This window comes from Coturnix japonica, chromosome 7 (assembly GCF_001577835.2).
Source record: "Coturnix japonica isolate 7356 chromosome 7, Coturnix japonica 2.1, whole genome shotgun sequence".
Taxonomy (NCBI): Eukaryota; Metazoa; Chordata; class Aves; order Galliformes; family Phasianidae; genus Coturnix; species Coturnix japonica.
In genome coordinates, this window is record NC_029522.1 from 2,588,478 (window position 1) to 2,616,289 (window position 27,812).

Sequence of the window (27,812 nt, forward strand, 5' to 3'; positions counted from 1 at the left end):
TGGTTGGACTTGATGATCTGAGAAATCTTTTCCACCTTAATGATTCCATGATTTGATGATTCACCAGCCAGATCCAGAAGACGTGAAATGTTTTGGGAACCTGAATTTTCAGGAAATCCCAAATCCCTCAGTGACAACGAAGAGAGGAGAAGCTCAATTTGCATTGGACAGCACTGAGTTCCCAGTGCCTGAGTGCCTGCAAATGAGCTGGCCAGACCACTGGCTTGCATAGCAGTGGGACAGCGTGGGTTGGATGGTGAGACATCAACTGAAACTGGAAACCACAGGGACTCTCTGCCAGCTCACACAGCTCTCACAAGCTCAGAGCATGCTGTGTCTCCAAGCAGTGCTGCCGTTGTTGCATGCAGCCCTCCTGTATTGCAGGTAGCCATGGGAAGGGAGCTGTGAGACCCATGGGTGCTGCACAGAAAAGCTGTGCGAGCCCGTGAGCCCTTCCTGCTCCCACATTGCTTTGTGTGGTGGCTTCTGCATGTGTGGCTAAGGCCAGTGAAACCAGCAGCAGCACAAGCCAGCCTATTGCTGTTAATTCTCAGTGGAATGGTTCAAGGGAGGAGCTGGTCATTTTGTTGTGAAGTCATAGTCAGTGTTCTTGCACTGTGCAGCGTTGATAGGGCAGAGGGAAGGAGGTGCATGTTGGCCACGTGCCACACGTTGAGCACAGGGCGTTTGGTGAAGCACGCAGGCTGTGCAGTGTGATGCTGTCAGCAGGACCTGGGGACAACACTGGGCTGCCCTACCAGGCTGTTCTGGGTCTCAGTGCAGAGATCCACCACATGCTCTCATTTCCCCATGCCAAACCCCTTCTGACATACTTTTCAAAGGAGCTGCAGAGAGCCAGATGGGAAGCGGCCAGGGCTGCGCCTAGGTAAGTGTGTGCCCAGAAAAGCTGCAGCCTGATGCTGTTGGCCTCATCCATATCCAGGCCTGTGTGCCCCAGAGAATCAGCAGAGCAGTGTGCTGCTGTTACAGGTTGCCTTAATAGAAAAAAGAAAGTGCTTCAAATCCAGTGGAAAATATCACATGCAGTTGTGTTAAGCTCTCACACACGTTGAACAAGGCATCGTTTTATGTGCAGGGATAATTTTATCATCAAGGATACTATCACAAACCCCAAATCCTCAGAAACACTCTGGGCTTAATTTCCTATTTATGCAGAAATATGTGTGACTCAGAGGCAGCAGCGAGCGCTTGGAGGCTGCTGAGGACTTGGATTCGTTAGAGAAAGAGAGGGATTTGTGGGGATTTCAGAAGCTATAGACAAGCGCTTTGAGTTAATATCCGTGTTTATGAAGGACTGAACTGCCAACTAGAACTGAGCCAGGAGACAAACAGCAGCCAGGACCTGACAGAGATGATGTTTCTCCAGGCTTCTGGAGCAGTGAGGAACTGTGTTCTAGGTGTTCACATGGCGTGCTTATTGTTGCACCCTTTATTTTCTCCTAAGACATGAAAAATGCCAGTTGGATGGTACTGTATTTGGTTGTTGTAGCAGAAGAAAAGGGAGACAATAGGAAACCCCTAGGAGCAAACTTTGGGTCTGTTACAACAGCTCTGTGCCATGCAGAAGGCCTTCCTTGCAGAAATAGGGTGCTCCATACCCACCCTGTCTTCAGCCTGTCCTGCTGTCCCAGAGCTGGGGCAGCAGCAGCACGGGCAAAGGGTGGTGAAGGCTCCTCTCTTGCCTGCAACATCTGTTGCAAGATGGATCTTGAAATTGCTGGCTGACCTCCACACACAGTGCAGAATGGAGCATCTGAGGACTGATCTAAGAGAGGTTTGGTTCAGTCTGACTGTAACAGATGTGTATGTGCCATCACAGAAAGCCCATTCTGGTTTACATCAGTTCCCAGTAGGATTTAACCCCCATACCATATAACAAGCAAAGCTTTTTGTCTGGAAGGCTGAAAAAACACCAAAGAGTGACTACCCACATGTAGGCAGGAGGAATTAACAAGAAGACTACCGGCTTCCAGCGGCTGTCAACCTAGCAACCAACAGGGAACAACCTCAGGCAAAGGGAGAACAGTAGCAACAGCAGGGATGACCCTGAGATCACCCCAAGAAAGGGCGCACAGCTGTGTCACCGTGCACATCTGTGTGATGCAGGCACATTCTTGTACACACAACTGCGTGGTCTGGCAGAACATCCTTCCTCTTCAGCTCTGTTCTGTGGAAAGACACAATTTATTTGCTCTTGTCAAGGACCTGCTGGCCTTATCCCCTGTGAGTGGGAGCGCTGCTTGTATTCTCCAGGATGCCAGCCCAGTTTTCAACTTTCAGCATAGAAAATGCTTTGATGCTGGCTATCAAAAACTTGCTATTGAAGACTGTGAGCACAGTCTATCGATCCACGTGTAAACCAGGAAGTGCCTCCCATGGCTTCTTTGGGCTAGTTAATTATTTCAAAGCTGCCTGTATAAAGACATCTTTTGCCTCAGTCCCACTCTAGTCTCTGGGACAACAATGCAAAACAAATGCCTCAAGGCTCCCACCTTTCCTTGCCAGAAGTCTAGTTCGGGTTACTGAGCCGTTACAGATGGGCTTGGAAAGGTTTTGTCCTTCCCCTGGCGAGACTGCAGAAGCAGCCAGGACATGGTGGAACTGACTGACAGGCAGTCTTGGGCTAATTTGTTTCTTTGGAATAGATGTGACAAAAATAAGTAACAGAATCATTGAATCATGGAATCTTAGAATGGCTAGACTTGGAAGGGACACTTAGAGTTCAGCTCCCCATCAATGAACGGGGACATGCACAGCTTGATCAGGTTGCCCAGATCTTGATCTGGCTTTGAAAGTATCCAGGGATGGGGCACCCACCACATCTCATCTATATATAGCACATGGCTTATCTACTCCTGGTTCTTTCCCAGCACGGAGGTGAGACTTGCATTATAGTTAACCCACGAGCTGACTTCAGAAGAGAATTTGGCCATGCAGACTCTCAACAATACATGGAAACAGCCCTAGGCAGCTCCAGCAGCAAAGAGGAAGGAAACCCTACTACTATCAGTCTCCTAACCAGCTACCGAACTAGTTGTTATTTGGCCATTCAACTGAAAATTAGTAAGTTTTTAGACAATCCATATGCCCATATCTCTACTAGGACTGCTATAGTGGATGCCGTGTGGTCAAGTTGTATGATGGTGTAGGAAAGACAATCCTAGATATCTCCCATTTTTCCCTACTAGAAACTTCCTTTGGTTTCTTGCAAATATCAGAAGGTTTCTTCATTGTGTCGTCCGGTGTGTCTGGAAAGATGAGGGACCTTCATTTTCTGCTTATTCCAAATAGTCAGTTCAAACTGTCACCACCACCTGCATCACTTCATCTTAACCTAAGTTAAAGTTTGTGTTGTTCACTCTCTTGGAGAATCTGTTGCTGGGGAATCTAAAAACACATTGCAGGAGGTGCCTCTTAATGATGGAAAGGACTTGATGTAAAATCTTTGATTTTTTTGTAGGACAACTTCGTTGCATAGCAATAATTCAGGACTATGACTCTTTGTGCTGGCCCAAGACAAAAAAAATGTATGTCAGTATGCTGGAATTTCCTGCAGGTTGGAAATTCTGTTTCTTTTCTCTCTCATCTCTTCCTGGCATCACCTCGCCAACCTGACTATCACAGCATCCCAGCAACGGGACAGACAGAAAACATGTTTGGCTGGGCAGGAAGAAGTCTCTAGGGCTGGTGCTTGGCATAAGGAGACACCTTCATGTGAGTGCTTGTGTCACGTTTCAGAGGATGGAGAAGCTGTAGGTGTGCAGAAGTCTTGATTTCAGGTGAATTCCAGAGTAGAATATGCAGAATTGACCCAGGGGCCATAAAACAGAATGGCAGCAAGACATCTACACAGGACTTCTGCTGCATCAAAAATTTATTCAGTTGCATTCCAATTTTGATGCTAATCCAAAGGAGTGTCCAAAGCTGGTTTCTTGGCTCCAGTACATGGTTGGAGGGCAGAACAGTCTGTGCCTGTATTACAGATGAAGAACTGTAACATGAAGGGCTCCTCTACCCTGAATATGCATTAACTCATCTTACTTAAAGCAATAGCTTGTCTTCCAAGACTTTTGGACTCACTCAGGAAAAGTGCTGTAACGAAAGATTGCCTGTGTCCAGAAAAGAATGAAAAATCTCTCCAGACACATAACAGGGGTAGAACGTGTCTGCATTGCCTCCAGCTTCTGCTATTTCCTTCTTTTTCCTTTTTAATATGTTACTATCAAGAAGAGATTCCCCAGCTGTGTTTTGCATTTGATTCAATGGCTTGCATGTTAAACTCCAACATTTCCAGAGGGATGAAGGACAAACAGCGTTTCCTGTGATGGATGGGATGAGGAGCAATGCTCTGCTGAGATGATGGGCCAGTGGACATTTCATGTGGATGAGTTGAGCCGTGTATTTCAGCCTCCACTGGAAAGGCCGTGTAGAGGTCTCAGCATGCTTTACAGAAGGATTGAAGGCTCTTAGGTCTCTGGGAATCTTCCTCAGCAGCTCCCATGTGGGGGGCAGAAAGATGGCACAAACCTCCCCTGGGAGCACCCCTTCAGTTTCCATATGGCTCTGGCTGTCCCTGCAACGAGGATGGGCCTTTGGTTGGTTGCATCATGCTCCATTTCCAGGAGCTGGACTGGCTAGGAATCAAAATGTTAAAAACTTGTCCCTGTGATACCTCATGTTCAGAACATCTCTTAGCAGAACTGAGGACCTCTGTAGAATCATGGAAACATAGAACACCTTGGGTTGGGAGAAACCTTAGAGACCATCTATTTCTACAGAACTGATTTGATTGTCTTAAGGACTCTATTTGCCAGCATTCTGTTTGTGAACTGATTTTCTTCACACCCAAAGAGTAAAATGGGTAAGAAAGTGTTTCAACAAAGAGGAAAGACAATGAAATAGAAAATGAACAGCAACATTTACTTTCTTTGGAGATATATCAACAGTCCTTGGAGTCCATTCTTAGCTTCTTGGAGAGGCAACTGCTGAGCCACTTGGCTGCAGCTTCCCCTCTTCCATGTGCCTTCCAGAGCTTTTAATTGCTGCAGGACCCAAGAGATATTTCCCTGCCTGCTGGGAGGGATGCAGGAATTAGGCAACATAATCCTTTCTGCAGGAAAGTAGGGAAAGCATACAGTGTGGACCCAGATCTCCTGGCAGACAGTGAGGTCATATTCTGAGAGGACACACCATGGCAGAGCATGCTACCATGTAAGACGCTATGAAGTGTGTGTCCAAGAATGTATTGTTTGTCTAATTAATGCCTTTCGGCCTAACCAGAACACAACAAACAACTAATTCCATCCAGTTACAAATACTTACAATCCAGATAACTTAGTTCTTGATGGCAATAAGTAAAACTGTGGTATGCACATCTCTCAGGGCTGTACCATGCAATGTGCCTGGGTCCTATGCACTGTTATGGGGGGCCACCAGCTTCTGATGTCCTTTACCTGATGATGTGCGGTGTTGACAGTGTGTGTGTGGTGGGGTTCTATTCCTCCACAGTCCTGAGTTTACTCAGAAATTCTTTTGTGTGTAACCCCACATTTCGTAATGGGTTGCAGTCTTTCCACTGCTGTTTGCCCACAAGCTTAAAAGGCAGAGAAGCGTGCAATTGGACAAAAGCAAAGTAAAACTTAAGCTAAAACACATTTAGGAATAATATAGTTAAAACAAACCCCAAACCACAGGATAAGAAAAAGGCATTTGAGCGTTCACTTATTTTGCTAGAGGCCAGCTCCTCTGCTCCCTACACACTTCACAGGCACAGGAAATAGTAATATTGAATGCACTATTCAAAGTTATCCTAGACTAGATATTTATTGTGATACAGCTCAGTGTCCTGCACCAACATCATCAACAACAATTTGTCTGAGCTTCAGAGTTTGAAGCAGTGGGATGAGTTACCCTGATAAGCCTGTGAAGTGATACCAAACCACCAACAGCAAGGAAAGAGGTGAAGCCAGGTAGAAGAGGGATCTTTCACAAGTGCTCTCAGCAGCAGCAGTATAACCCTTGCACAGACAGTTACCCAGACTTCAAGTCCTCTTTGTAAAACAAGAGGGTCCTTTAGTCATTACCAGAATTAACACATTTCCAACCTCTCCCTGCTTACTCCTTCATGGCTTGGGCTCTGATCCCACCAAGTCTCCATTCCTCCTCTGTTCTCTCTCTCTCTCAGCCTCAGCCTTGGAGCCTCCTCCCTCCACAGGGGCTCCATCTGGGTCAAAGTTTCCTATGGACCAAGGAAACTGCTGGTGGTACATCACCACCATGGTCCTGTGGTCTCCAGCATTCCTGTGCCATCCAGGACAGTGCCTCCGAGGAGCTGCCTCAGTCTGCTAAGCTGCTGTTATTTGTGTTTGTTGCTTGTAGGGTATGTATCTACGAGTCTCAACAGACTGATAAAGCAGCCTCTGTGATGTCCCCCTTCTCAAGACAGCATCATCCCATGAAGGGCTGTGAATCAGCATTGTCTCAAATGAGGAGAGTTTACTCAGAGGAAAACAGAAATATGGCCCAAATTCTGTCACAGTTACATAAATCCCTTGCTGAACATCTGGGGAACATCAAAGTTTAACAAAGCAGGCCTGCAGGCAGAGGCATTTTTGACCTTCCCTGTAATGGAAGCGTAAAAATTGAGACTGAAAGAATGGAAGTAAATAGAAACAGAAATGGAACACAAAACGGGTCTAGCACACACTGGCCAACTTAGGCTTAAATGCTTGACAAGGACTCCTGCAATCCCATCTGGACAGCACACAAGCTTGGGGAGAGACAAGGCAATGCACATCAACACTGTGTGTTGGTACTGCTGGGAAGCTGCTGCTGGTCCCTGCTTTGATGGGAAGTCAGCTTCCCATCCAGTCCTTTCCAAAATGGTGCTTCTATCTGGGCAAATGGCAGCTTACAGAGAATGTTCAGTTCTTCCCTTGGTAACAGTGACAAATGCTTCAAAACTGAGGCTTGGAAATGGAAACTGCCAGTGTTTGCTGGTTTGTGTTGTTCACCCTCTTTAAATAAAAGGGGAGAAGCAAGGGCACGGTTAAGGAGAGAAAACAGGCTCATGGAAGCAGGAAAAATCCCTCCTGCCACCCTTTATTTTTCAGCTGAGAGCAATCAAATTATTGCCAACCAGATCAAGGAAAGAGTGTGTTCCCCCCAAGTTTTCCTAGGTGTCTTTTGCATTCCCATCTTTCCCATGTCCCAAGGGGCAGAGGCAGCACAAAGTCTCCCTGAGTCCCTAAGAGGAGGCTCAGGACAGCAGTAGCCCTGTCTCCTTCCCCATTGCCTGCAGCCTGCTGCTCTGGCTAGAGGTGCAGGACATGTGGTTTCCATTAGTGCAGGGAGTGAGCCTGGGGGGGTTAGACCTCTCCCAGCTTCCAGCTCCACTCCTGCTCCTCGTCACCCAGCAGGAATAGTGGAGCTGTTTCCTGCCCACCCCTCTGCTCTTCCCATTCCATCATGGAAAGCTCAATGCTGGTGGTGGTTGGGTAATCCTGTGGTTTGTGCCCCACTCCCCTCCTTCACCAATGAATCATGCAGGTCCTTAAGAAATACTTCTTGGCTGCAACAACAGTGGCTTTTATTAGGCACAGGCATGAAGGTTTTTTTCCTAGGGTTCTGTGGAGAGGACAGAAGGACATCTTTCAGAAACACCCCTGGAAGGAGGACACCATGCAAAGTGAAACCACTCCTGGAGCCTCTTCAGAGGTGCTCCTCAGTTTCCAGCTGTGAGTGAGGTGTCCCCAGCACTGCCAGCCTGCCCTCTCATCTCAGCTGAGATGCTTGGTCAAAAGAGAGCACTGCTACAAGGAGAACATGAGATGAGGGAGGGAGCAGGGAGGTGCCTCCCCTTCCCAGAAACATGATATAAATGGGGAACAGCACTTGGGGATTAACTGATGTTGGATGCATGCAAAGTGAAAGGTCACAGCAAGCCCCCAGGGCATGCAGCCATTCCTAAAGACAGGCATCTTTCAGAGCTGCCTTAGGCTGTAAAATAAATACCTAGGTAGCAGCCTGCCTGGTAAAGCTGGTTGAGTCCCGCTGAAGTCCTCCCAAGATCCTAATATCCCATATTTCACTTTTCAGCTGCTCAAGAGAGACAAGCTTCCAACGAGACTGTGGAAAACAATTTATTTGACAAATTTCGGAAGTGGACAACTTTTAGTAAAACACAGGCATAAAATAAAGGTAACTTCTGGATACAAAATAGTTTGGGGTGATGGTGATACCTGGAAATCACTGTTGCTTTCTCAGAAGCGCATGAATTCATAGCAAGAGCACCAATGGAAGCACTGAACAAAATCTCACCCAGCCAAACCACATCTTCAGTGTGGTCCTGGAAACAAAAGTGTAAACACCAAGGGCCCACATCACCCACGTAGTGATAGCACCTTTGATATCTGCAGGGTGTGATTCAAAGCCCCTGGCAGATAATGGCAGCCTTTCTATTGACGTGGCTGTGCTGCGGAATAGGCCCTAATTCAATATATAGTAGAGTTAGTAGGCCTAGGTGTCCAACTCCTAGATAGTCTGGTAGAAACAATACTCCCAGAGAGCTCACTGGGAAACAGACAGCTTGACACTTATGAAAAGAAAAAAAAAACCAAAAACAAAACACAACAAAAAACCACTAACTGGGCTCAGAGAGATTTTCCAGCATGGTGTTTGGACCATAAGGCAAGTCATCAGGTTACGTATGAGGTTCCTGGTTTCACTGTAGGACCACTAAATCAGTTAATGAAAGAGTGCAACTTCTTCTCATGTTCCCCCCTCCCCAGTTGCTGTTGGCCACCTCTCCTTGGTCAGCACCCAGCCCCCTGCTCTGGATGGGAATGTCAGCGATGAGGTGTGCTCCACCACCCACCTCCAACCCAGCACTGGGAAGTCAGTGGTCCATCGCACTGCACAGGAGGCTGGAGATGCTTCCAGCTCTGCCTGGTGCACAGGTGGTTCAGATAATAAGTCCATCTCTTCCCACCAGCACGGGAGACATGAACCAAACTTGCCAGCCATGACAATGATCCTCTCTCAAAACTTACTGAAACGCATTGGGTTAGGACCACTGTCAGCTGGGAAAGTGCTCAGCTGATGTATGAATGAAAGAGGCAAATAAAGGAAAAAAACTGTATCTAAAAAGGCTATAATCAACCTTGTGGGACTGAGCAAGTCCTTAGTGGTACAACATTCCTCATCCTGGTTCTTTCTTGGCAAAAAACCAGAGAGATGAGATTGCTTTTGGTGTTCAGGAGGGTTACTGCTAGGTGTACTTATGCTTGCCTGCTGCAGAGAGTTAGTGAGAGGCAGTCACAGGGCAGGGGTGGGAGGCTCAAAGCTAGGAGGGCAGAGATGCAGATGGAGAAGAAGGTGGAGAAGGAAGGAGACTGTGCACAGACAGGCTGTTGCACTATGGCTTTCTGTATAGATGCAAGTTCCTCAGGCTGGTCAAGAATACTGTTATTTTTTTTTGTCTTGTCATTTTTCATTTTTAGGTGAGAGAAGAGCCGGAGTGGTCTGGGTAGAAACCCACTCGAGTGCTCAGTCAACAGCTATCTTCCTAGAGACAGTTTGGTAGAAGACGCCACGCAGCAGAGAGGTGTAATCAGGCACACGGAACAGGTGACGCTCCCCGTAGACAACGTCATAGTTTGCACTCTTCCCTGTTACCAGGACTCGGACATTGGGCTCGTTGACTTGGCTGCCCACTGCCAGCACGTAGACCTCAATACCAGCCTGCTGAACTTCCTGCACAGTCCTCTCGATGGCCCTTGCGGTGATCCCCTGCGAGTTGCCATCAGAAAACACCAGCACCTTCTTCTTTGCCCCAGCACGAGAGGACCGCTGGTACAGCCCCGTGATGTATTGCAGGGCGGCATTGACATCTGTGGCTTCGTTCATGAACTCCATGTTGTCAACAGCTTTGGCGATGACCGTGTAGTTGCGCTGAAATGGGACTTCAACCTTCTGCTGGTTTCTGCCACTGTACTGGACCACTGAGACACGCACAGAGTCTTCGGCAGGCTTGCTGGCCTCAAGGAACCGCTCTGCAAGCCGCTTCACAAAGCTCTTGGTGGTGTCAAAGTTCTTGCTGCCCACGCTGGTGGAGCTGTCCACCAGCAGCATGATGTCTGCCGGGTTGGCAAAAGTGACTGCAAGAGGACAGACCCAGGGCTCGTTACACTGCTTTTTTTTTTTACCTCCTGCTTTCCATGGGAAGCTGGTGAATTCACCAGCTGTCTCGCATGCTTCCTGCTTTGTTAGGCTTAGGAAATCCCCACTCTTTATGGGTTTGCTGCTTTGGTTTCCCCTACTCCAGTGCTATCCTACATGCGTCCTTTTGCCCTTTCATTCTTTCTTTTATTTAGTCTATGACTTCTGTTACTTAATGCAGTGGGTGTTTTCCTTGACTTACACTGTCCTTTTTTGTCTGGGGAATCATTACATCTTCCCAGACTGGCCTATTTCCATGAGTCTAATGATTGTATACTCTTCTGACATCAAAATGGATCTGTTTAAATTCCTTGCTTTTCAACCACTTTTCTCAGATATCCTGCCACAGTGCTGCTTGGCCCTCCCCCCACATCACAACCAATCTCATTTGTCTCATCTAAAGCCTACATGGACTATATCTGGCACAGACTCCTTAGGAACTAGAGAAGCCACTGTCCAGCCTCTTCTCGCTCCTATCCCCCAAATGCTTTGAGCTGGGGTGTACATGAGAGATTCCAGGTTTGCTCCTTCCCTAGACCAGCAGCAGAGCTCAGGAGCCTCCCTGCTGTGGGATATCTCCATCTCTATGTCACTCCACACAGCAACTACCACTTCCCTCACCACAGCATTCACAGCCCCTTTGTGTGTATTATGACAACAGGAGCAGGTACTCACTTGGGCAGGTATAATCCGGACATTTCTTCTCTGTTAAGAAAATCAAAAAGAGTAACATCACCAACTCACCAAGGAAAACTGCTTCTGTAGCGTAGCACAGCTTCCCACAGAGCCACAGTGGGGATAAATGCTCACTCTGGCTGTAGCCTCTTCACACAAGTTGCCATGCAACATTTATAAGCACACACCAAAGAGCACAGAACACGTGCTTGAAAATTCCGGGGGCAGAGATATCCTGCAGTGGGTTAGGACCTGGGCATTGCTGCAGGATGTTCTGAGTCATAAGACATCCTTGTTGCTCATCGACTGAACTGTGAATATTGCTCTCTTCCCTCAATACCTGAGCACAACTTAAGAGCATGACCAGGGCTACATGTGGAGAGCAGTTTGCATCCCTCACCCTTTGGCTGCTACAATCCTTACTATGGCCCTTATTGCCACCAGCCAGAGCTATGCTGCACTGGCAACTTTCTAGGGGTAAGGACTAAGACCCGGGTTTACATCCTGAAGCCAGGACCTCACGTAGATCCAGGTGCCCCCATAGAAGCTTTTCACTTACCTCGGCAGACGTATGAGGTGATGTTCTGCAAGAAGGAGTCATCTAGGAGCTCGGCGTAGTTGTCCCTCTGAATGGACAGCCCTTGTCTCCTTGGCATGCCTAAACAAGCGATGTCATTCAGTTGGTCTGGGTTTGGGTTGTTCCGGAAAATGTCGCCTATTCCAAGGGAAACCACCTGTAGAAAAGTTAAAGTGCTTCAGTGGCACCTGATTCATTCATTAGCTTGACTACCTGCCACTGCATAAGAGAGCTTCCAGTAATAGGGGCTCGGGTCTTGGAAAGCAAGAACATGAAGGCCTCTGGGGATCCTGCACTACTCCAATTGACCATCATTCCATATCCATTCCCTGCTAGCCTCCCTGTGCCACCATGCCCTTACCGGGGTGACCTCGCACAGAGATGTCAGAGGGGTACGGTCCCGCAGTGTGTCAGAGCGTCCGTCTGTGATGACGATGGCCACGTTATTGCTGGAGGTGAATCTCCGCAGTAGGTTTTCCTTGCTGAACTGCAGGGCTTCTCCTGTGTGGGTGCCCCCAGCGATCCATTTCAGATTCTTGACTGCCCTGCAAGCAGACACCAGAGAGCCTGAAAGCCCCGTGAGCAAGCCCTGATATGCCCTGTCCTTGGAGGTGTTCAAGGCTAGGTTGGATGGGGCCCTGGGCAACCTGAGCTAGTAATTGTGGTAGTTCGGTGGCCCTGCCAGGCAGGGGGGTTGGAACTTCATGATCCTTGAGGTCCCTTTCAACACAGGTAATTCTATGATTCTATGATCTCACTGACACATGAGCATGCTTGCAAGGCAGGGCAAAATCCTGCTTGCACAGAGTTTTACGCAAGTTCCTTGGTCTCAGTATCACCCACAAAGCCACCAAGAGACTTTTCATCGCATTTAGCATCCTAGCATTTGTGGAAGCTGCTGGTCTAGAGATGGAGGACAGGACATGAGTAGGGTGTGCTCGGTCAGGTCTTTGCACCATGTGCTGAGATCCTGCAGACTCACTGTTTGAGTGCCCCAATGTTGTCTATGTTGGCATCCCCCATAGCCACCAGCTCCTGCGTGTTGTTGTGGCTGTACTGCACAACGCCCACTCGGGATTCCCCAGGCTCAAACTGTTGGAGAAGAAAAGAAGCCAGTTACAGCCAGGAACCTCCAGGGGATCTGAAGAGTTCAGGAAACTCCTAGAGGTTTCATCCTGGACATCTTAATGGCAGGCAATGCAGCTGCACCTTGGTGCTGGTATTATTCCAACAGGAGTGGATGCAGGCAAGCCCAATGAAACAAGACCCAAACTCAGGTTTCCCACTTCAGCGCTCTCAACATAAACCATTGGGTGGTTAGGAACAGATGTTCTAAATAAAACATGCTCTTCTTCTTAATTTTATTGCCCAACTCTAGTCTTCCAGGCTATTTACTGGCACTTTATCAGCCAAAGACCTGTGCATGTCCACAGTCATGTCCAACAGCAGGTCCTCATGTCTTTACAGCCCATGTTGAGTTACATCTTACAGAAAGTCTGAACTTCAAACATCTCTTCCGCAGCAGAGGGATAAGTGGAATTTCCCATGCAGAGCATGTTACCAGGGAAGAGTTCAGAGAGTAAATATTTTTATTGCCCTTCAAACAGAAGGACTTGAAGAACACTGCTCTTCTGTGCTGCAAATATCTCTCTCTGCAGCGCACTTAACTGGTAAACTTAACTAAGGTTTGGGAGCAGACAAGGCTCCCTGGGGGCAGGCTGACAGGGGCCTTGGGAAGACACTGCTCCAGCCACCTGAAATGCTCATTGGAACAAGGGAGAGAGCAGGAAACTGACTGAAAATAAATGTATCCTGGCACCTGAAGGAAATCTCACCTTCACACGCTCGTCTTTGCTTAGGCGGTCAATGACTTTGATGATGAAATCCTTGGCAATCTGGAAGTTCTGCAGGCCAATACTCTCCGAGCTGTCCAACACGAAGAGGAGGTCGACAGGACCACAAGTGCACTCTGCAGTAAAGCACACGTGTGGTGAGGCTTGCCTTTGCTATCCTAGCTGCTCTCAGAGCAACATGCTTTGCAGGGAGGCATACCCAAGCAATCAGCTGGCCTTTGCTGTTAGTCTGGGTGGAAGGACTGCAAAGCACAGTGTAAAATTCAGCAGCAAAACAGCCACACAGGAGCTTTAAGAACCAGCTTAATATTTTTTTCCCTGTACATTTTTTCTCAGCACCCCTTATAAGTCATGTAACATTGCCAAGCTGTGAGTACCCACCAAACAGTAACTATTTCCAAAAATCTGTTTCCTCAGAAGCCTCCTCACTTCTTCCATTTGCCCAGCCCAGGAGGATGGAGGTGACACTGGTGGGCTGGAGGAGGCTGACTCAGCTTGCTCCCCTCTTGCCCACAACTGAAGGACATAATGTACTCTCAGTCCTTGCTTAAGGCTTTTGGACTGCAAACCAAGTGGAAGGCGAGGAGTAGGAAGAAGGAGGGGGAAAGAGGGAGAAGCATTAGCAAACACTTGCAGAGTGATTTTGCCAAGTAACACTCACCACAGCATGCTAGAGGAGAAGGGAGAGAAAGAGAGAGCATTAAATTGCTGCAGATGGAGGTTTTCATACAACACAGACAGCAAGTCTGTGTTTCTGCAAACATAGCGACACCAGACCTGGATGATTCAAGCTCCTGCTCATTTGTGGAGGTTTCCCTCCTGGTTGATATATCCAGATCTCTCTCTTTTAGATCACAGTGCCCTGAACTAAAGCAATGTGTGTGGCAGAGCTCTATCTCCAAACACGCTATGGGTTTCTTATTTAAATAAAAAAGCTAATCCTGGAGAGATTAACTAAATTGCTAATTGTGAAGCTCACATTCAGACTCCCTAAGCACCCTGTGCTGTTGCAGCGCTTCATTACCAGGGGTGCCAAGGTGCAGCCACCCCACCCCACATGGAGCCAAGCAGAGGAGGAGAAATTGCAGGATACTTACAGCACATCTTCATGATGATGTCCAAGATTTCACATTCCTGAAACCAGAGATGAAGAAACTCTATGGACATCAGCAGTGGTAGCTGCCTCGCTCCCAAGTGCTGCTACCCACCACCCTTCCTGCTGCTTTTTAAGCCTTCAAAACAGATTTTGATCTGGAAATAAGTGATGCACAGTTGGGGCTGCTTCCCTTGGAGGAGGCCAGGGCTAGGCTTTGCCAGCAGTGAAGAGCACCCATTACACTGACCGTGTAGAAGAGGCTGCATGGAAAGCCCCGTCTCACCACCACCCAGCTGGCAGAAACTTTCCTCTCTTTGTTGCTTTTATCACAAGCTTACCACAAAACGGGGAAGCCTTGAGTCTTTGTGACCCATGGTCAGGACATGTCCTGATCCCCTGGTTGGTGGGCAAATTAATCAAGAAGCCAGCAAAGCAAAGAGGAGGGGCCAGTCTGGGGATAATATCATAGTCTTCCCACTTATGTGAGAGCTAAGTTTTCACACTGCACAGGGGGCTTGCTGGTGATGGCCTGACATGAAGGAAGGAAACCTGGCCGGCAAGACTCAGTGGGGCAGTAATGGGGCAGGTATCACCCAGCCCACGAGCATGAGCCTCCCAGCAGCAACTCCCAGAAGCAAAGACCAAGTGAGCAAGCAGTGCCTTGATCCTGTCATACTCACATCTGGTCCTGGCGGCCCCACAGGTCCAGGTGGTCCCTGACAAACAGAAGTGTTGAGAGAGCATTTAGAAGAGCAAGAACTCATAATGCAATGTAGAGGTTGGAAAGGTTGTTTGGCTTTCCATCTCTCATCTGGTTGGTGCAAATCCTTCTGGAGCCCTTACTTACCGGGCGGCCTTCAGGACCCCTGTGGCCCTTTGCTCCTTTGATGCCACTGGGACCAGCAGTTGGGTTCTGGAGATGAAACAAAAAGAAAATTCACAAAGTTTGTCCTCTCCTGTGGAGGGAGAATTCCCAGTGTCTCTTCGAGCAAACTTTGATGCTGACAGGAAGCATACAGCACCACATGGAGATAATACCCAACCTCAGCCTAACAGAGCTGGAGGTTTGCTAACCTTAAGCTGTAGAATCTCAGGTGAACATCTAGATAGTGAACAGCTGCAATGGGCGCTTGCAGGCTCACAAAAGCTGATGGGCTCTGACCCAAGGGCAGCATAGTACTAGATCCAGCTCCACACTCCCACACTAACCCCAAAGAGAAAAGTCATGCAGCTTTATAGAGATTACTCACATCGTTGCCAGGGTCTCCAGCTTCTCCTTCATCACCTTTAGGACCAACATATCCTTTTGTTCCCTGAAAAGTAACAGAGAGGATGTTGATAGTGTGGTGAGGTTCATGCATAGACCTTATGAAAGTTGGCTTGGAGAGGAGACAGAGAGCTATCTATAAGATTCCTAGCACTACATGTCAATGTTATTGAGGGGTACATCTCCTTAGTTGGCTTTCCCTGTTATAGTCACTGTCCAGTTCCCTCCATCTGGTTCCTCCAACACCAAATGTTGGCTTTGGACCTACATTTGAGAGCACTCTGCCATCCTTGGGTGTTGCACAAAGGCAGGACACTTCTATGAGAAGTAGAGGAGGGAGGTAGGGAGGTCTGTGCATAAGATAAACTGGGTTCTGAGTGATCAGGCTGTTTCAGGGAGTCCATTTTACCATACAATAGACAGAGAGGCTCTACAAGCCAAAGTAACACCAGAAGACACTGGCCAGGGAGTTCTCTGTTGGTACTGAAGGAAACAACACACTTACATTAATGCCAGGGTCCCCTCTGTCTCCTTGCGGACCCTGGGAATGAAGAAAAGGAAGTGTGTTAAGTCAGATAAGCATCAGTAATGGTCTTATGATTTCAAAGCAGCAGACTGAACTTACAGGGGCACCTGGGAATCCAATCGTGCCATTACCAGGAGGACCATCCTCACCCTGGAAAGGAAGAGAGAAGTGGAGGAGACAATGACAAGCAGAGTTCTCAGATAGCATGGAGAAGGATCTTGCCTTCCTCTGCAGCCACCAAGAGGAAGCAACATCCTTCCTTGCTCTACTTGCAGAGCTGTGTTTAGAACAGTTATTGTATTCTTCTATGCTATATCCAGCTGAATACTGTTTTTACTACTTCTTCCCTGGGACAGAGACCAATCTTGCTGAGTCCCCCAACTTACCATGCCCACTCCCACTCCCCCCAGCTGCATACCCAGAGAATGCTGCTCCCTTTGTAGCACTTTATAAAGCACAGGGAGCACTGGGACATGAGTTGCCTGTACCTCTCTTGAAGGCCACCTCTCATTCTTTATTATAAGAGGAAAATGGAAAAGAGTGAGATGGAACAAGCCCCAAAAGTTCTGATGGTGACACTGTGCTTCTCAGAGATCAGGGATATGGGCACAAGCTGGGAACACTGGGCAATATTACCTCCACTGCTGAAAGTACATTCTAAGACAGGGCTCTCTGAGCCTGCAAAGTGGATGCATGCTCAAAAAAAAGCTGCTTTCAAGTTTTCCCACCATATTTCAGCTGTTTATGAGAGCCATTTCTTTTCTCCCTGACCTGGACCAAGCAGCCAGCTGTAGATCCTTCCCACATTGCGTGCAGTCTCCATAAACACTACTCACCCTTTCTCCCATTAGGCCAGGTTCTCCAGGCAACCCAGGTGCTCCAGGTGATCCCTTGGGGCCCTGGAAGGATCAGAAGGAAGAGTCAAGCACTGTGTGCCATCCATCAAGCTGGGAAGATGGTGCCTTCTGAGGCTCACCGCAGTGCTCTGGTCCCTTGCTTCCTACCTAATACCAGCTCTGAGAACACACCTGGAAGCTAGAAAGAAGCCCCTTTCATTCAGGAGAAGCAGGCAAGGGTTACTTAAGCCTGCCACAGGAGATACTTTGCTCCCCTAGCTTCTGCCAGAGGAAGGACAAACTGCAAGGTGAAGCCACATCACTTGTGGTACAGTTATACCCTCTCTAGGAGACAGGGAAAAAGGTATTCATAGCATCCACCAAAGGATCCACCAAAAATGCCTTGAAATGTCTGCCAGGAAAGCTGACACCTCACTTTGTACCCCAAAAAGGGTTTCCAAGACCTATGGGATTTGTGGACAGTCTTAATGGGCAGCATCTCTTGGTCTTCCCTCAATTCCCTCCTCCCAGGAAGATACGAGGATGAAGTAGCACTGACCTCATTGCCACGGGGGCCATCATCTCCTCTGTAGCCCTTTGGTCCTGGGGGTCCAGGCTCACCCTAGGAGAACACAAAGAGCTGTCACATGAACCCCTCCTTGGAGGGGCTGGTTCCTTCATTTCATAGTGGATGTGCCATATCCATCTGGGCAGCGGCCACTGGTCAGCAGGGCTGGCCAGCAATGTTCAGAGACAAGAGGCACGAGGAAAGGAGACAGGAAGGTGGGTTGGGGTTTTTGAGATGGTCTGTGCTGGTGAGATGTGGGGGAATGGGAGCTGTCTTCACGTGTTGCACAGCTTAGCGCAGCTTTGCAGCTGCTGTCTCTCACCACCCACAAGCTGAGGAAGCTTTAGTTCCCTCCAGCTGTCCTTGCAGCTCCACTTCACACACTCTTCTTCCAGGGAAAGGCACACAGATGGCAGAGAACACCAAAATTGTGCAGTGTGGAGAAGAGCCTGCTTAGAGGCGTGTGACCCTTATTTCTGCATAAGAGCCCAAAAGAGAGAAAGCTGGGAAGGAGGGACTGAATCTTATGACCATTCGTATCAGCCAAAGTTGAATTCCAGACGCGCCTGACTCACACTGGTCATAGGTGCCTTCACTGTAACAAACAAGTTAAAACCCTTTGCAGCCCTGATGGGGTTTGTGAAGATGTAGGATCTTGAGTTGTGAAGTCCCAAGCAGTTTCCTGACCTATCTTCCTTCTATATGTCAACAAGAACTGTAGGAGGGATGGGCACCAGAGCCACATGGAGATGGACCACCAAAGCAGCCCAGAGAATCAGGGGATGAGCACGCTGACCTTCATCTTCTCTTGCAGACAGAAGGGAGGGTGAAACAGTCACAGGTTAGCAGGAACTCCCCCTCCTTGCCAAGATAAATGTGCTCTAAGAGCCAGAGCTTGCAGATAACATGGCTTGAAAAGCACTAGTGTTTGCCTAAGTTCTTCCCTTGCCCAAGCCCAATTACGCATTTATTTTTAATTTGGTCAAGCAAAAACATTTTCCCTCAGTTTATGGAAAAGGATAATAATAAAAAAATCTTAACTTTACAACCGCTTTTTAAATCTCCCTACAGTGACTGGGATACTAGGGCAGCTACTGCTCTGGGGAGGCATCAGTGCTGTGGCACTTCCCTCTGTGACAGGGAATGAACTCACTGCTCCTGGGAAGGGAAGATGGATACCCCATAAGCTTGGTGACAGCCTCCTCTCCTTTCTGCCAGTTAAGGCAGGCTGGGGAAGATCCTTCTTCCTGTTATGCTTATACAGCTTTGGCTCCCAGGCTTAGGTCAAATTCCTCTACCTGAATTCTATCTTATCCTGCCCAGTCCTGCCTTGAAACTGGAATGAGACTCTATAAAAGGAAAGCAGCTCTGGACCTTCTTCCTTCACTGGTGTCAACCCATTGCACCAGCCCATGACATGCACACATCCAAATAACCGCCCTGTGACCAGTGGCACCTCCCACCATGGTCATGTCCAACAAGCTGGATGTTGTCTGATACTCTTTGACTGTGGCCAGAGCTGATTAGCTCAGTTAAGAACAGAAATATCTGTACAATGCAGTGCAAATTTGTTGCTTTTCACCAGCACAAGGCAGGTTTGAGGGCAGACTGACTCTGGGCAAGCCCAACCCTAGCATGGGAGTCTAAGTATGGGGCAGGTCTGCCACAGTGGTGCTCAGCCCCTTTCTGTCTGTCCCACACTCCACATCTCCTACAGGGCTCTTCAACAGTGAGTTGACCTTGAAGGAGTTCCAAAGCTCACACTAGAATGAAGACTAGTGTCTTCATTCCTCACCCTTCAGGAAAGTCCTCTTCCAATGGTGTGAGAAAATTTATCTCAGTGCTTTCCTATATCTTGAGCTCTGTTGAAGCTCTGATGATTAAAGGAATAGGAGGAGAGCTGTGCAACAGAGCTTCATCCAAGGGTGATATCAAAGCATGCTTACTCAGGTGGGAAGGCCATGCTGGTTATTGCCAACAGTGCTATCTCCACTGAGGATTAACCCAGCGGCTCCAGAGGAGTTGAGTGGGAGCTGGGTATGACCTTGAGAGGAAAGAACCTCTAACTGTGTGAGGGATAAAACTGTGTGAAGGGATAAAAGCCTTCCTTCAGCTGGAGGAATCCAGCTTTGTGCTCCAGAAAGACAGCAGATCTGAGATCAGTTTCTTGAAGGCACATGAAGAACGGGGCTCATAGTAGGAGGACTGGGCCTCACAATGGGCAGATTTGAGAAGCAACTGGCTTTGGGACAGACCATCTGCAGATGCCAGGGGTGTCAGGCCACTGCTGAGGCCTTGTTAGGCTGTCCTTGCTCTCACAAGACATCTCATTGACTCCCATGATCAAGGCGAACAGTGTCTGGCCCCAGGCCTGAACATTTTGTGCACTGCTGCAGCTCATACTTGCTGGTTTCCAGATCTGCCTGCGAGACGTGTTGACATCTGTTTCCACAGGGCTGGGAAATGACGTGGAGGTCTTTCTGTCCTCAGCCCAGCAGCCAAGTCTCCATTTTCTAGCCCTGCTCACATTCTGAGTTCTCCTAGAAATCACTGCCCCTTTGCACTGGCTTTGCTGCCTGATCTGGAACATGCTAAGATCTTGCTGCTCCAAGATGTTGTGGCATCATTTCAGCCCTTGAGCACAGGCTTCCTGCCACACCGTGAACTTCCACACGTGACTCAGAAGGTTAATCCAAAGTCTTACCTGGTCTCCAGGTGGTCCAAGAGGTCCTTCCCGCCCTTGGTCACCAGGTGGTCCAGGCTCTCCCTGAAAACACATACAGAGGACATCAGAAACAGAGGGGCATGCAGGCACCTGTGCTATTGGCCATGTGTTTGTCCACTTGTCCTGGCCTCATTCGCCCCATGCTTGCAGCAGGTGATTCACCCCTGACAGTCCCAACAAATAATTTCCTATTGACTCCCACTCACTCCTGCAAGGGGAGGGAGGTTTTCTCCTCCCCCAGGTGCCTGCCTACCACTGTGCCCTCCTTACTGAGCTCTGTCTGTCTGCAGAACCCCACCGCTCCCCAAGGAGGACACCCTACTCATTTGCTCTCACCAACTGGTTTATTATCTCTGGGCATGCCCTTGTCTGAGGTTTGTCTGATTGCTGAGAACCCATCAGTGTGAAGGTGTGATTGCCAAGGCAGGATGTGACAGGTGCCCATTGGGCAGGGAGGTGCATGAGCCAAGCTTGCTGACTGCCCACCCATTTTCAGCCCCAGCTGCCCAATATGCAACCATTTGCAAGCAGATACCAACAGGCTCCCCATGGATGTAGTTACCAGATCTCCTCGTGGCCCACGGTCACCTGGTGAGCCTGGGGGTCCTCTTTCTCCATTGCTGCCCTGCAAGAAGATTGTGGGAACACAGATATAGGACCCCTCCCAGCACTGCACAACACTCCCTCATCACCCACCCACAGCCACCAGCCCTGCCACAGCCTGCCCATGCTCACCCGGTCTCCTGGAGGACCATCTGCACCTGGGGAGCCCTCATCTCCTGTCTCCCCTATGGGGCCAGGCTCTCCCCTGTTGCCAGGAGCACCCTGTAACAAAGCAAAGACAAGTCAGAGGGTTTTCAAGCAAAGCCCTGCATGCTAGCAGAGCCTTGGGCAAGCTCTGCTTTGAGGCAGAGGCTGGAGAAGAGACCTCTCCTCCTTGCATAGGACTTGTGTGAGCTCTTCACCAACCTTCTCTCCGGGGCTCCCAGGAATGCCCTGCCGGCCAGGTTTGCCATCTTCCCCAGGCTCCCCCTTCACAAGGACACAAGAAGACACATCATTACCAAGGGGTGGATTTTGGTTCCTATGCTGAGGTGGGTGGCTGAAGCTTTGGCTCTCCCTGAGTTCCCTTTTCCTCCACAGTCCCGTGGAGGTCCCCATCCCTTCCACCACCCCACCAATGTGAGCCACCATTTCTCAGGAACCTCTCAGAGTTTTGGGAACATCCTGGAGCTGGGGCAAGCAGTGCACAGCTCACATCTCACCAACCATGACCTCACTGAGGGCAAGGGGCAGCACACTCTAGTAGGGGCTTGATCCCAAGGTCCACGAGGCTGGGGAGTGGGCTCACCTTTCCTCCCTTAGGTCCATAAGCACCAGGATCACCCTTTGGTCCAGGTGGGCCCTGAGCTCCCTGTTGAAAAGAAAAAAAAAAACCAGCACAATTACCTGCAGAAAATGGCATTTGGGAAGCATTCTGGCAACCTGGCCCACAGCATCTCAGCATGAAGAGCAAGAGAGATGGGTGGCACGGGATGACACAGCACTCTTGCACTGTGGGGCTGTGCGAGTCCAAGGATGGCAGCTTTGCCATCCAAACCTTCAATATGTTCTGGCTGTTTGGGCACAACAGCCTGAAGCTGCCTGATGCTTTGCACTGAACTCTTCCTCTCACCGAGCAGCCTCCAGCCAAACATGGCATTCTCACACATCACAGTGCAACAGGGGCTGCTTCCAGGAGGGGAGTGGGACACGTCCAGGAACCACGTAGGACATCATGAGCATTTCCAAGTATTCCCAAGCAGGAGTTGTCCATGGAGTACATACATCAAATCCAGGCGAGCCTTTGCAGCCAGGTAGCCCAGGGTATCCAGCTTCTCCCTGTGGGACAGACAGAACAAGTGCTGCTATAAGTAGTACCTGTGGATGCCCCTGCACATGGGTCCCATGTGGGACATGGCCTTCTGCTGTGGGCCCCAACATAGTTGTCAGGGTGTCTGGGTGGCACCCAGAGTCCTCAGGCTGAGTAGGACACCCCAGGGGGGAAGGTTTACCTTCATGCCATCAATGCCGTCAATCCCACGCTTGCCTTTCTCACCCTGAAATGCAGATAAGGGACCATGAGGAAGTGACTTCCAAACACCCTCCCTTCCAACCCAAGCATCAGTGGGGAAGAATAAACTGTGCAAAATCTAACCTTGGCTCCTTTGGCTCCTCTTGAGCCCTGCAAAGGGAAACAGAGAGGTCAGGACCCTCAGACCCACTGTCCTTGTCAGACGCCAGTGCTGGCAGGAGGGTTGGGTGCATAGGCAGTGAGCTGCCAGCCAAGCAGAGGGCACCAAGACCCCCTCAAATCTTCGCTTTCCTCACCTTTTCTCCTCGACTTCCTTTGTCACCCTGGTAATGAGAAGAAAGAGGGAAAACAGAGAATGAGGACACCAGCATCTTGTCCCCCAGCTAGAAACTGTGCCCGCCGCCCTGCAGCCCCACATACCTTCATTCCTTGGTAGCCAACGGGCCCCATGTCGCCTTGCCTGCCCTGGAAGACAGAAACATGGTGTTATGTAGGCAGACACTGGTGCCAGGTCAGCACTAAGGGGACAGTCCCCATTTAGGTCCATACAGCACTGACTTTACATTGTCAATGATTCTGTAATGTCTCTTGACACATTCTGCTGGATATGCTTCTTGTCCCCACTACCACAGCCCTCTCCCCTAGCCCTGCTTTTCCCTTGCCTGCTCATGTGGCACAGGATGCTGTGGGGTGGTAGACCTCCAGCATCCCCAGCCATTCCAAAGGTTGAGGGAAATGGGGACACATCATTTGGGGCGAAATGGAAGGGCAAGAAAACCCTCAGGGAAGGAAAAACATGCTCATGCCATGGGGTTTCCAAACTGGGTCCACAAAGGCTGAGTAACTGCACACGTGTGTGGGAGAAATGTTTCTCCCAAAATAAACGTTACCTAGTAAAAAAGGGAGGAGGAAAATGGTTTCCTTGTACAATTAGCTTATTTACTGAAGGTTTCTCCATAACACTGCTGTGCTTGCGGTGTTGGGAGAGAGCTCAGGGTACACCCCATGAGTCAGAGAGGCATCCCACAGGAGGGGCAGCTGCTTGGGGCAAGGAACAAGGCAGCCTTGTGGGACCCTGTGCTGGGTGGGTAGATGCAGGGGGGATGTCTCTGTGTCACCATTCCTTTCCAGGAGTAGTGGGCTAGGACACCACCATGGTAATGGGATGGTACAGGGTTACAGGATGGTGTCCTACAAGGGATGGTGCAGGGATGGGAAGTGCTGACACCAAGTGCAGCTCCCCATCACCTTGCCAATGGGGATGTGCCTGAGAGCTCTGGCAGAGCCACCAAGCCTAGTCCACTAGAAACACAGCATCATAGAATCATTAAGGTTAGAAAGACCACTAAGATCCTCTGGCCCATCACCACCATGCCCACTAAACCACAGCCCTCAGTGCCACATCTCCATGCTTCTTGAAAACCACCAGAGTTTTCTACTTACAGGGTCTCCAGCATCTCCCTTCTGACCAGGAAGACCTGGCTTTCCTCTTTCTCCCTGAAATACAGGACAGAAATAAAGTTAGCTCACCTTCCCCAGGAATAAAATAAGGCTGAAAGAAGAGCAGGGAGGTGATCAGGGCAATGCTCCATGGGTATGGGGAGCAAAGGACAGAGGCCACATGGGACAGCTGTTCCCATCATCTCCTTGGTCAAGGAGTGACATATGTCCCACTGGATCTTGAGCATCCCTGCTGAACTCATTGCTGTGTGGCCAGGGCTGATTCCTCACCTCATGGCCTGGGTCACCAGGAGGTCCTGGGGGTCCTCGGGGAGCCTGTGGGAGAGAGGTGGGGGTTAGATGGAGCCACCAAGACACAGGATGGGGGCACAAGGAGGGGGACAGAGGCCTTGAGGGCCTGACTCACATGGCATTCGAAGGAGCAGCACTGGCCGGATAAAAGGAAAAAACAACATCAGAAGTGGTAGAACCATGCTCTGCTCAGGGGCATCCTCATTGCTGGGCAGAGTTGGGCCCACCAAGTCCTGCAGGGTAGGGATGAGCACAGGGAGTGGGCTTGGTGTGTGGGGGAACACTCACCGATTGCTCCATGTTGTCTTTCTGCAAGGCAAAAAGCAAATAGAGGTGGGTTGTGAGAGCACAGGGAGCCCAGGGCAGGGGTAGGCTGAGCAGGGGAACAGGCAGTGCTCACAATCATCTCGATGATGTTGTTGATGGTCTCCTCCACATCGAGATCCCGGGTTGGCTTCAGGCTGGTGGCAGTGAAGTTGCGGCGGTAGGCATGGTCCGTGGCAATGATGTTGAGACGTTGGTCCTAGGGTTGGGAGGCAGAGTAAGATCTGCAGGCACTCATGTAGGATGTGCCCAGGGGACAAAATGGGGACCCACACACCCTCCCTCCAGCCCTCAGTGTGTCCCCAGCCCTTGGTGTTTCCTTCACACTTATTCTGTTGTGTGACCACTTGTCTCCAGACAGGGCAGTGGAGCCCCTTTACACCAAGAGCTGCTGGAGCACTTGCCCTGGAACTGCTTGCCCTGGAACTGCTGCTTGGTCCCTACCAGGTGGTGGGGTGAGATGGCGACAGAGAACACTTTGATCCCCAAATGTTTGGCTTCGTTAGCAGCATCATCCAGGCCTCCGCAGGGCTCCTTGTACCCCTCCAAAGGGTGTCCATCAGTCACCACGATCAGGTATTTATTCTCCTTGAGATGGGAGCCGCTGCAAGGATTTAAACACTACATTTAGTGCTACAAGGGTTTAAGAGCCCCAGTGCCCCAGCCTACAGGCAGGTTTGTCTCATCCCAGCACAGGTGGATCAGCAGCAACCTGCCACCCTACGATTAGGTGACTTCCTTCACACCAGGGACAGACCTGCACAGGGACATCCCAACCACCACCCATCTCAGTGCAGCACCACCCTATTCTTCACCCCAGCCCCACTGCCATACCCGACAAGCAGCCGCTCGATGCCCTGCTTGATGGCACAGTCAGTGTGGGTGCCCTTCCCAATGTAGTTGATGGCTGACACGCTGTTCTTCAGCTCAGCCCTGCCGCTGGGCATAGCAATGAGGTCCTTGATGATGACGACAGAGTCGCTGTAGTGCAGAGCCCCAGCATTCCATGCCAGGAAGCGGTCACAGCGGAAGTACCTGCATGGGGACACCAGGATGTGTGCCTTCAGCCTGGCCCTATTGCCACCACACTGCCACCTATGCTGCCTGCAGTTCCTCTGCCAAAGTTTTGCAAGGGCTCCCTGCTTTCCCTCAGCCTCAGGGAACAGGTGGGTGTCACTGCCTGAAGGATGCTTGCATCCAGAGAGTGATGGGAGCTGAAGCCTTCTCCCATGCACCAACATAGGTTTGTTTGCCAGTGTGACTGCCTGGGAGAGAGGTATCACAGCACCTCATGCTCGGGTTTGAAGTCATAACCAGTATCCCCCAAAATGACACATTCAGGATGCTGGGGCCAATCCCAAACAGATGTGCAGTCGCACACTTCCCAAGCCTGTCTTCTCCCTTCCCATCAGGACCTTCCCCAAAGCTCCCTGAGCATCACCATCCACCCACCCATCCCTGAGGCACCCCAAGCCCACTGTACTACATGTAATACTGCAGACATGGTAGTAGCATGGAGGGCCATGACCCCATGGTGCATAGAGAGCACAAGGGTGTACAGTAGATGCTGGGCTCAGGAAGCCCATCTGTCTATCTGCCGGCATGTAGCAGAGTCTCAGGACAAAGCCTGGCACCTCATTTAAGAGCCAGGCTGCATTGATGGGGGTCTGGCTGGTCGTCCCCAAGCACGTGGTGATGTGGTGCTGATGCGAGGTGACCCTTCCCAGCATCCTGCCCCTCCAGCTCTGGGGAACTCAGGTGTCCCTGGACACCCCTAGGTGCCCTTCACCTAGAAATTGAGTTAGATTGGGCTGGTAGCTGTGAGGGTGCATCTAGGAGTAGATTGCTGGGTGAAGAGTTGGTGGTGTCCCATGGGACCCCTGAAGCTGGGTTCAGTGCCTGGGAGACAGATGCCTTTTATCATCACAATTAACACCAGAGAATCCCACGGAGACCTAAGCAATGGCTGGAGTGGGACCAGAGTGGCCATAGGTGTGCAGAGGAGAGACATGGCCTGGTGTCCTGGTACCCCCCACAGCTTTGCTCTCCTCCAGAATCCCACCCAGCTCTGGCACAGCCCCAGAGACCCCCCCAAGGGCAGTGATGAGCACTGTACCTTTCTGTCAACTTATCGATGAAGCGGTTGGTGAAGTCCTTCACTTGCGCCACGAGGTCCCCGAAGGGCTTCACCCTCAGGGCGACACTTTCAGAGGTGTCCAACACAAAGAACAGGTCCACGGGGCAGTCTGGGGGCAAGCAGAGCAGTGTGGCACAGCACCGCTTTCAAGTGAGCCCCCGGCACAGCTGTGGGACAAACACCAGCAGCACAGTGCTGGGTTGCTAATCCCACATGCGAGCAGGCACGTAGGGCTGAGATTGTTCTGCTTTGGCATTTACAGTAAGCCAGGCTGTGTCTGAGCACATAGCCATAAAACACCAATTTGTGCATTCTTTCATCCTTTCCTATTTGCATCCACGCTTGCAAGACCACCATTCGTATTTTAAAGAAGGGACAGCTGCAGCAACCATTTAAAACAAAAGCAAACAAAACCAAGACATGGCAGCTACGACCACAAAGAGAAACTCACCATTTCCCAACACGTTCCAGTACAAAGACCTTTGCAGAGCAGAGTGAAACTAAAAACGCGCCCCAATAGTCTGTGCCCAGATCGATGTCCTTTACAAAGACAAACCCTCGCCATCCCCTCCCTGCATCCCAGCCCTGACAAGGACACCTGGCAGGAGGAGAACCAACACAAAACAAACGGATCCGCTTCATCAGAGCCCATAGAATTATAGAACCACAGAATCGCTACCGTCGGAAAAGACCTCTAAGATCAGCGCCCGCACCGCAAGCACGACTCATCGCAAAGCTCGGCAGCTCCGCGCTCCTCCGGGCTGTGCCCCGCTTACCCTGAGCCCTGAAGACACGGGCGCTGACTTCAGCCTGCTGAGCCCAGGCACCCCCCAGAAGGAGCAGCAGCGCCAAGGAGTCGTGCAGCCCCATGTCGCTGGGCTCAGATTCCCATCGAGTCTCAGAGAAAGGAGGAAGGAGGGAGAGGCCGGGTCCGGGTCCGGGGGATGTTTCAGCGCTCGGGACCTGGGGAAGGAAGAGCGGGCGGGGGGGGAAAGGACGAGGAGGAGACTCCGTAGCCGAGATGGAGGGTGGGACCAGGGCTGTCCGTGCTGACTCAGAAGCCAGCCTGCACTTCTCGCTGCCTTTCTGCGCTCGTTGTACCCGTGAGCACCCCTCGTGCGGAGCTCCGGCGTCCTCCAGATTACCCTGGAGGTACCTGGGAG

General features: G+C 50.2%; 1 protein-coding gene and 1 long non-coding RNA gene across 2 annotated transcripts; one reads left to right on the top strand and one right to left on the bottom strand.

The window, feature by feature from the left end:
• Nucleotides 1-631: 631 nt before the first annotated feature.
• Nucleotides 632-8,635, top strand: LOC116653674. The gene is made up of 2 exons (XR_004307947.1): nt 632-886; nt 8,119-8,635. It is a non-coding gene; the product is annotated as an uncharacterized LOC116653674 (long non-coding RNA).
• On the bottom strand, nt 8,150-27,644 carry COL6A1 (collagen type VI alpha 1 chain). The gene is made up of 34 exons (XM_015867694.2): nt 27,426-27,644; nt 26,629-26,758; nt 25,347-25,547; nt 24,957-25,116; nt 24,589-24,711; nt 24,477-24,497; nt 24,304-24,324; nt 24,168-24,212; nt 23,880-23,933; nt 22,857-22,901; nt 22,733-22,759; nt 22,560-22,586; nt 22,417-22,461; nt 22,190-22,243; nt 21,714-21,776; nt 21,332-21,394; nt 21,098-21,187; nt 20,925-20,987; nt 20,342-20,404; nt 17,629-17,691; nt 17,070-17,132; nt 16,333-16,383; nt 16,213-16,248; nt 15,691-15,753; nt 15,288-15,353; nt 15,121-15,156; nt 14,442-14,478; nt 14,006-14,014; nt 13,327-13,460; nt 12,474-12,583; nt 11,853-12,036; nt 11,474-11,648; nt 10,915-10,944; nt 8,150-10,178 (listed from the first exon to the last, which is right to left on the bottom strand). The coding sequence occupies exons 1-34, from the start codon at nt 27,517-27,519 to the stop codon at nt 9,568-9,570; spliced, it is 3,057 nt and encodes a 1,018-aa protein (XP_015723180.1). The 5' UTR covers nt 27,520-27,644; the 3' UTR covers nt 8,150-9,567.
• Between the last annotated feature and the right edge of the window lie 168 nt (nt 27,645-27,812).

Excerpts from the sequence above, each read along its gene's own strand:
- COL6A1 (XM_015867694.2), bottom strand. The coding sequence starts at position 27,519 with ATGGGGCTGCACGACTCCTTGGCGCTGCTGCTCCTTCTGGGGGGTGCC. Across the intron at positions 26,759-27,425 it reads CCGTGTCTTCAGGGCTCAGG|ACTGCCCCGTGGACCTGTTC; the intron begins GTAAGCGGGGCA and ends GCTTGCCCCCAG. Across the intron at positions 24,213-24,303 it reads GCTGCTCCTTCGAATGCCAT|GCTCCCCGAGGACCCCCAGG; the intron begins GTGAGTCAGGCC and ends TCTCTCCCACAG.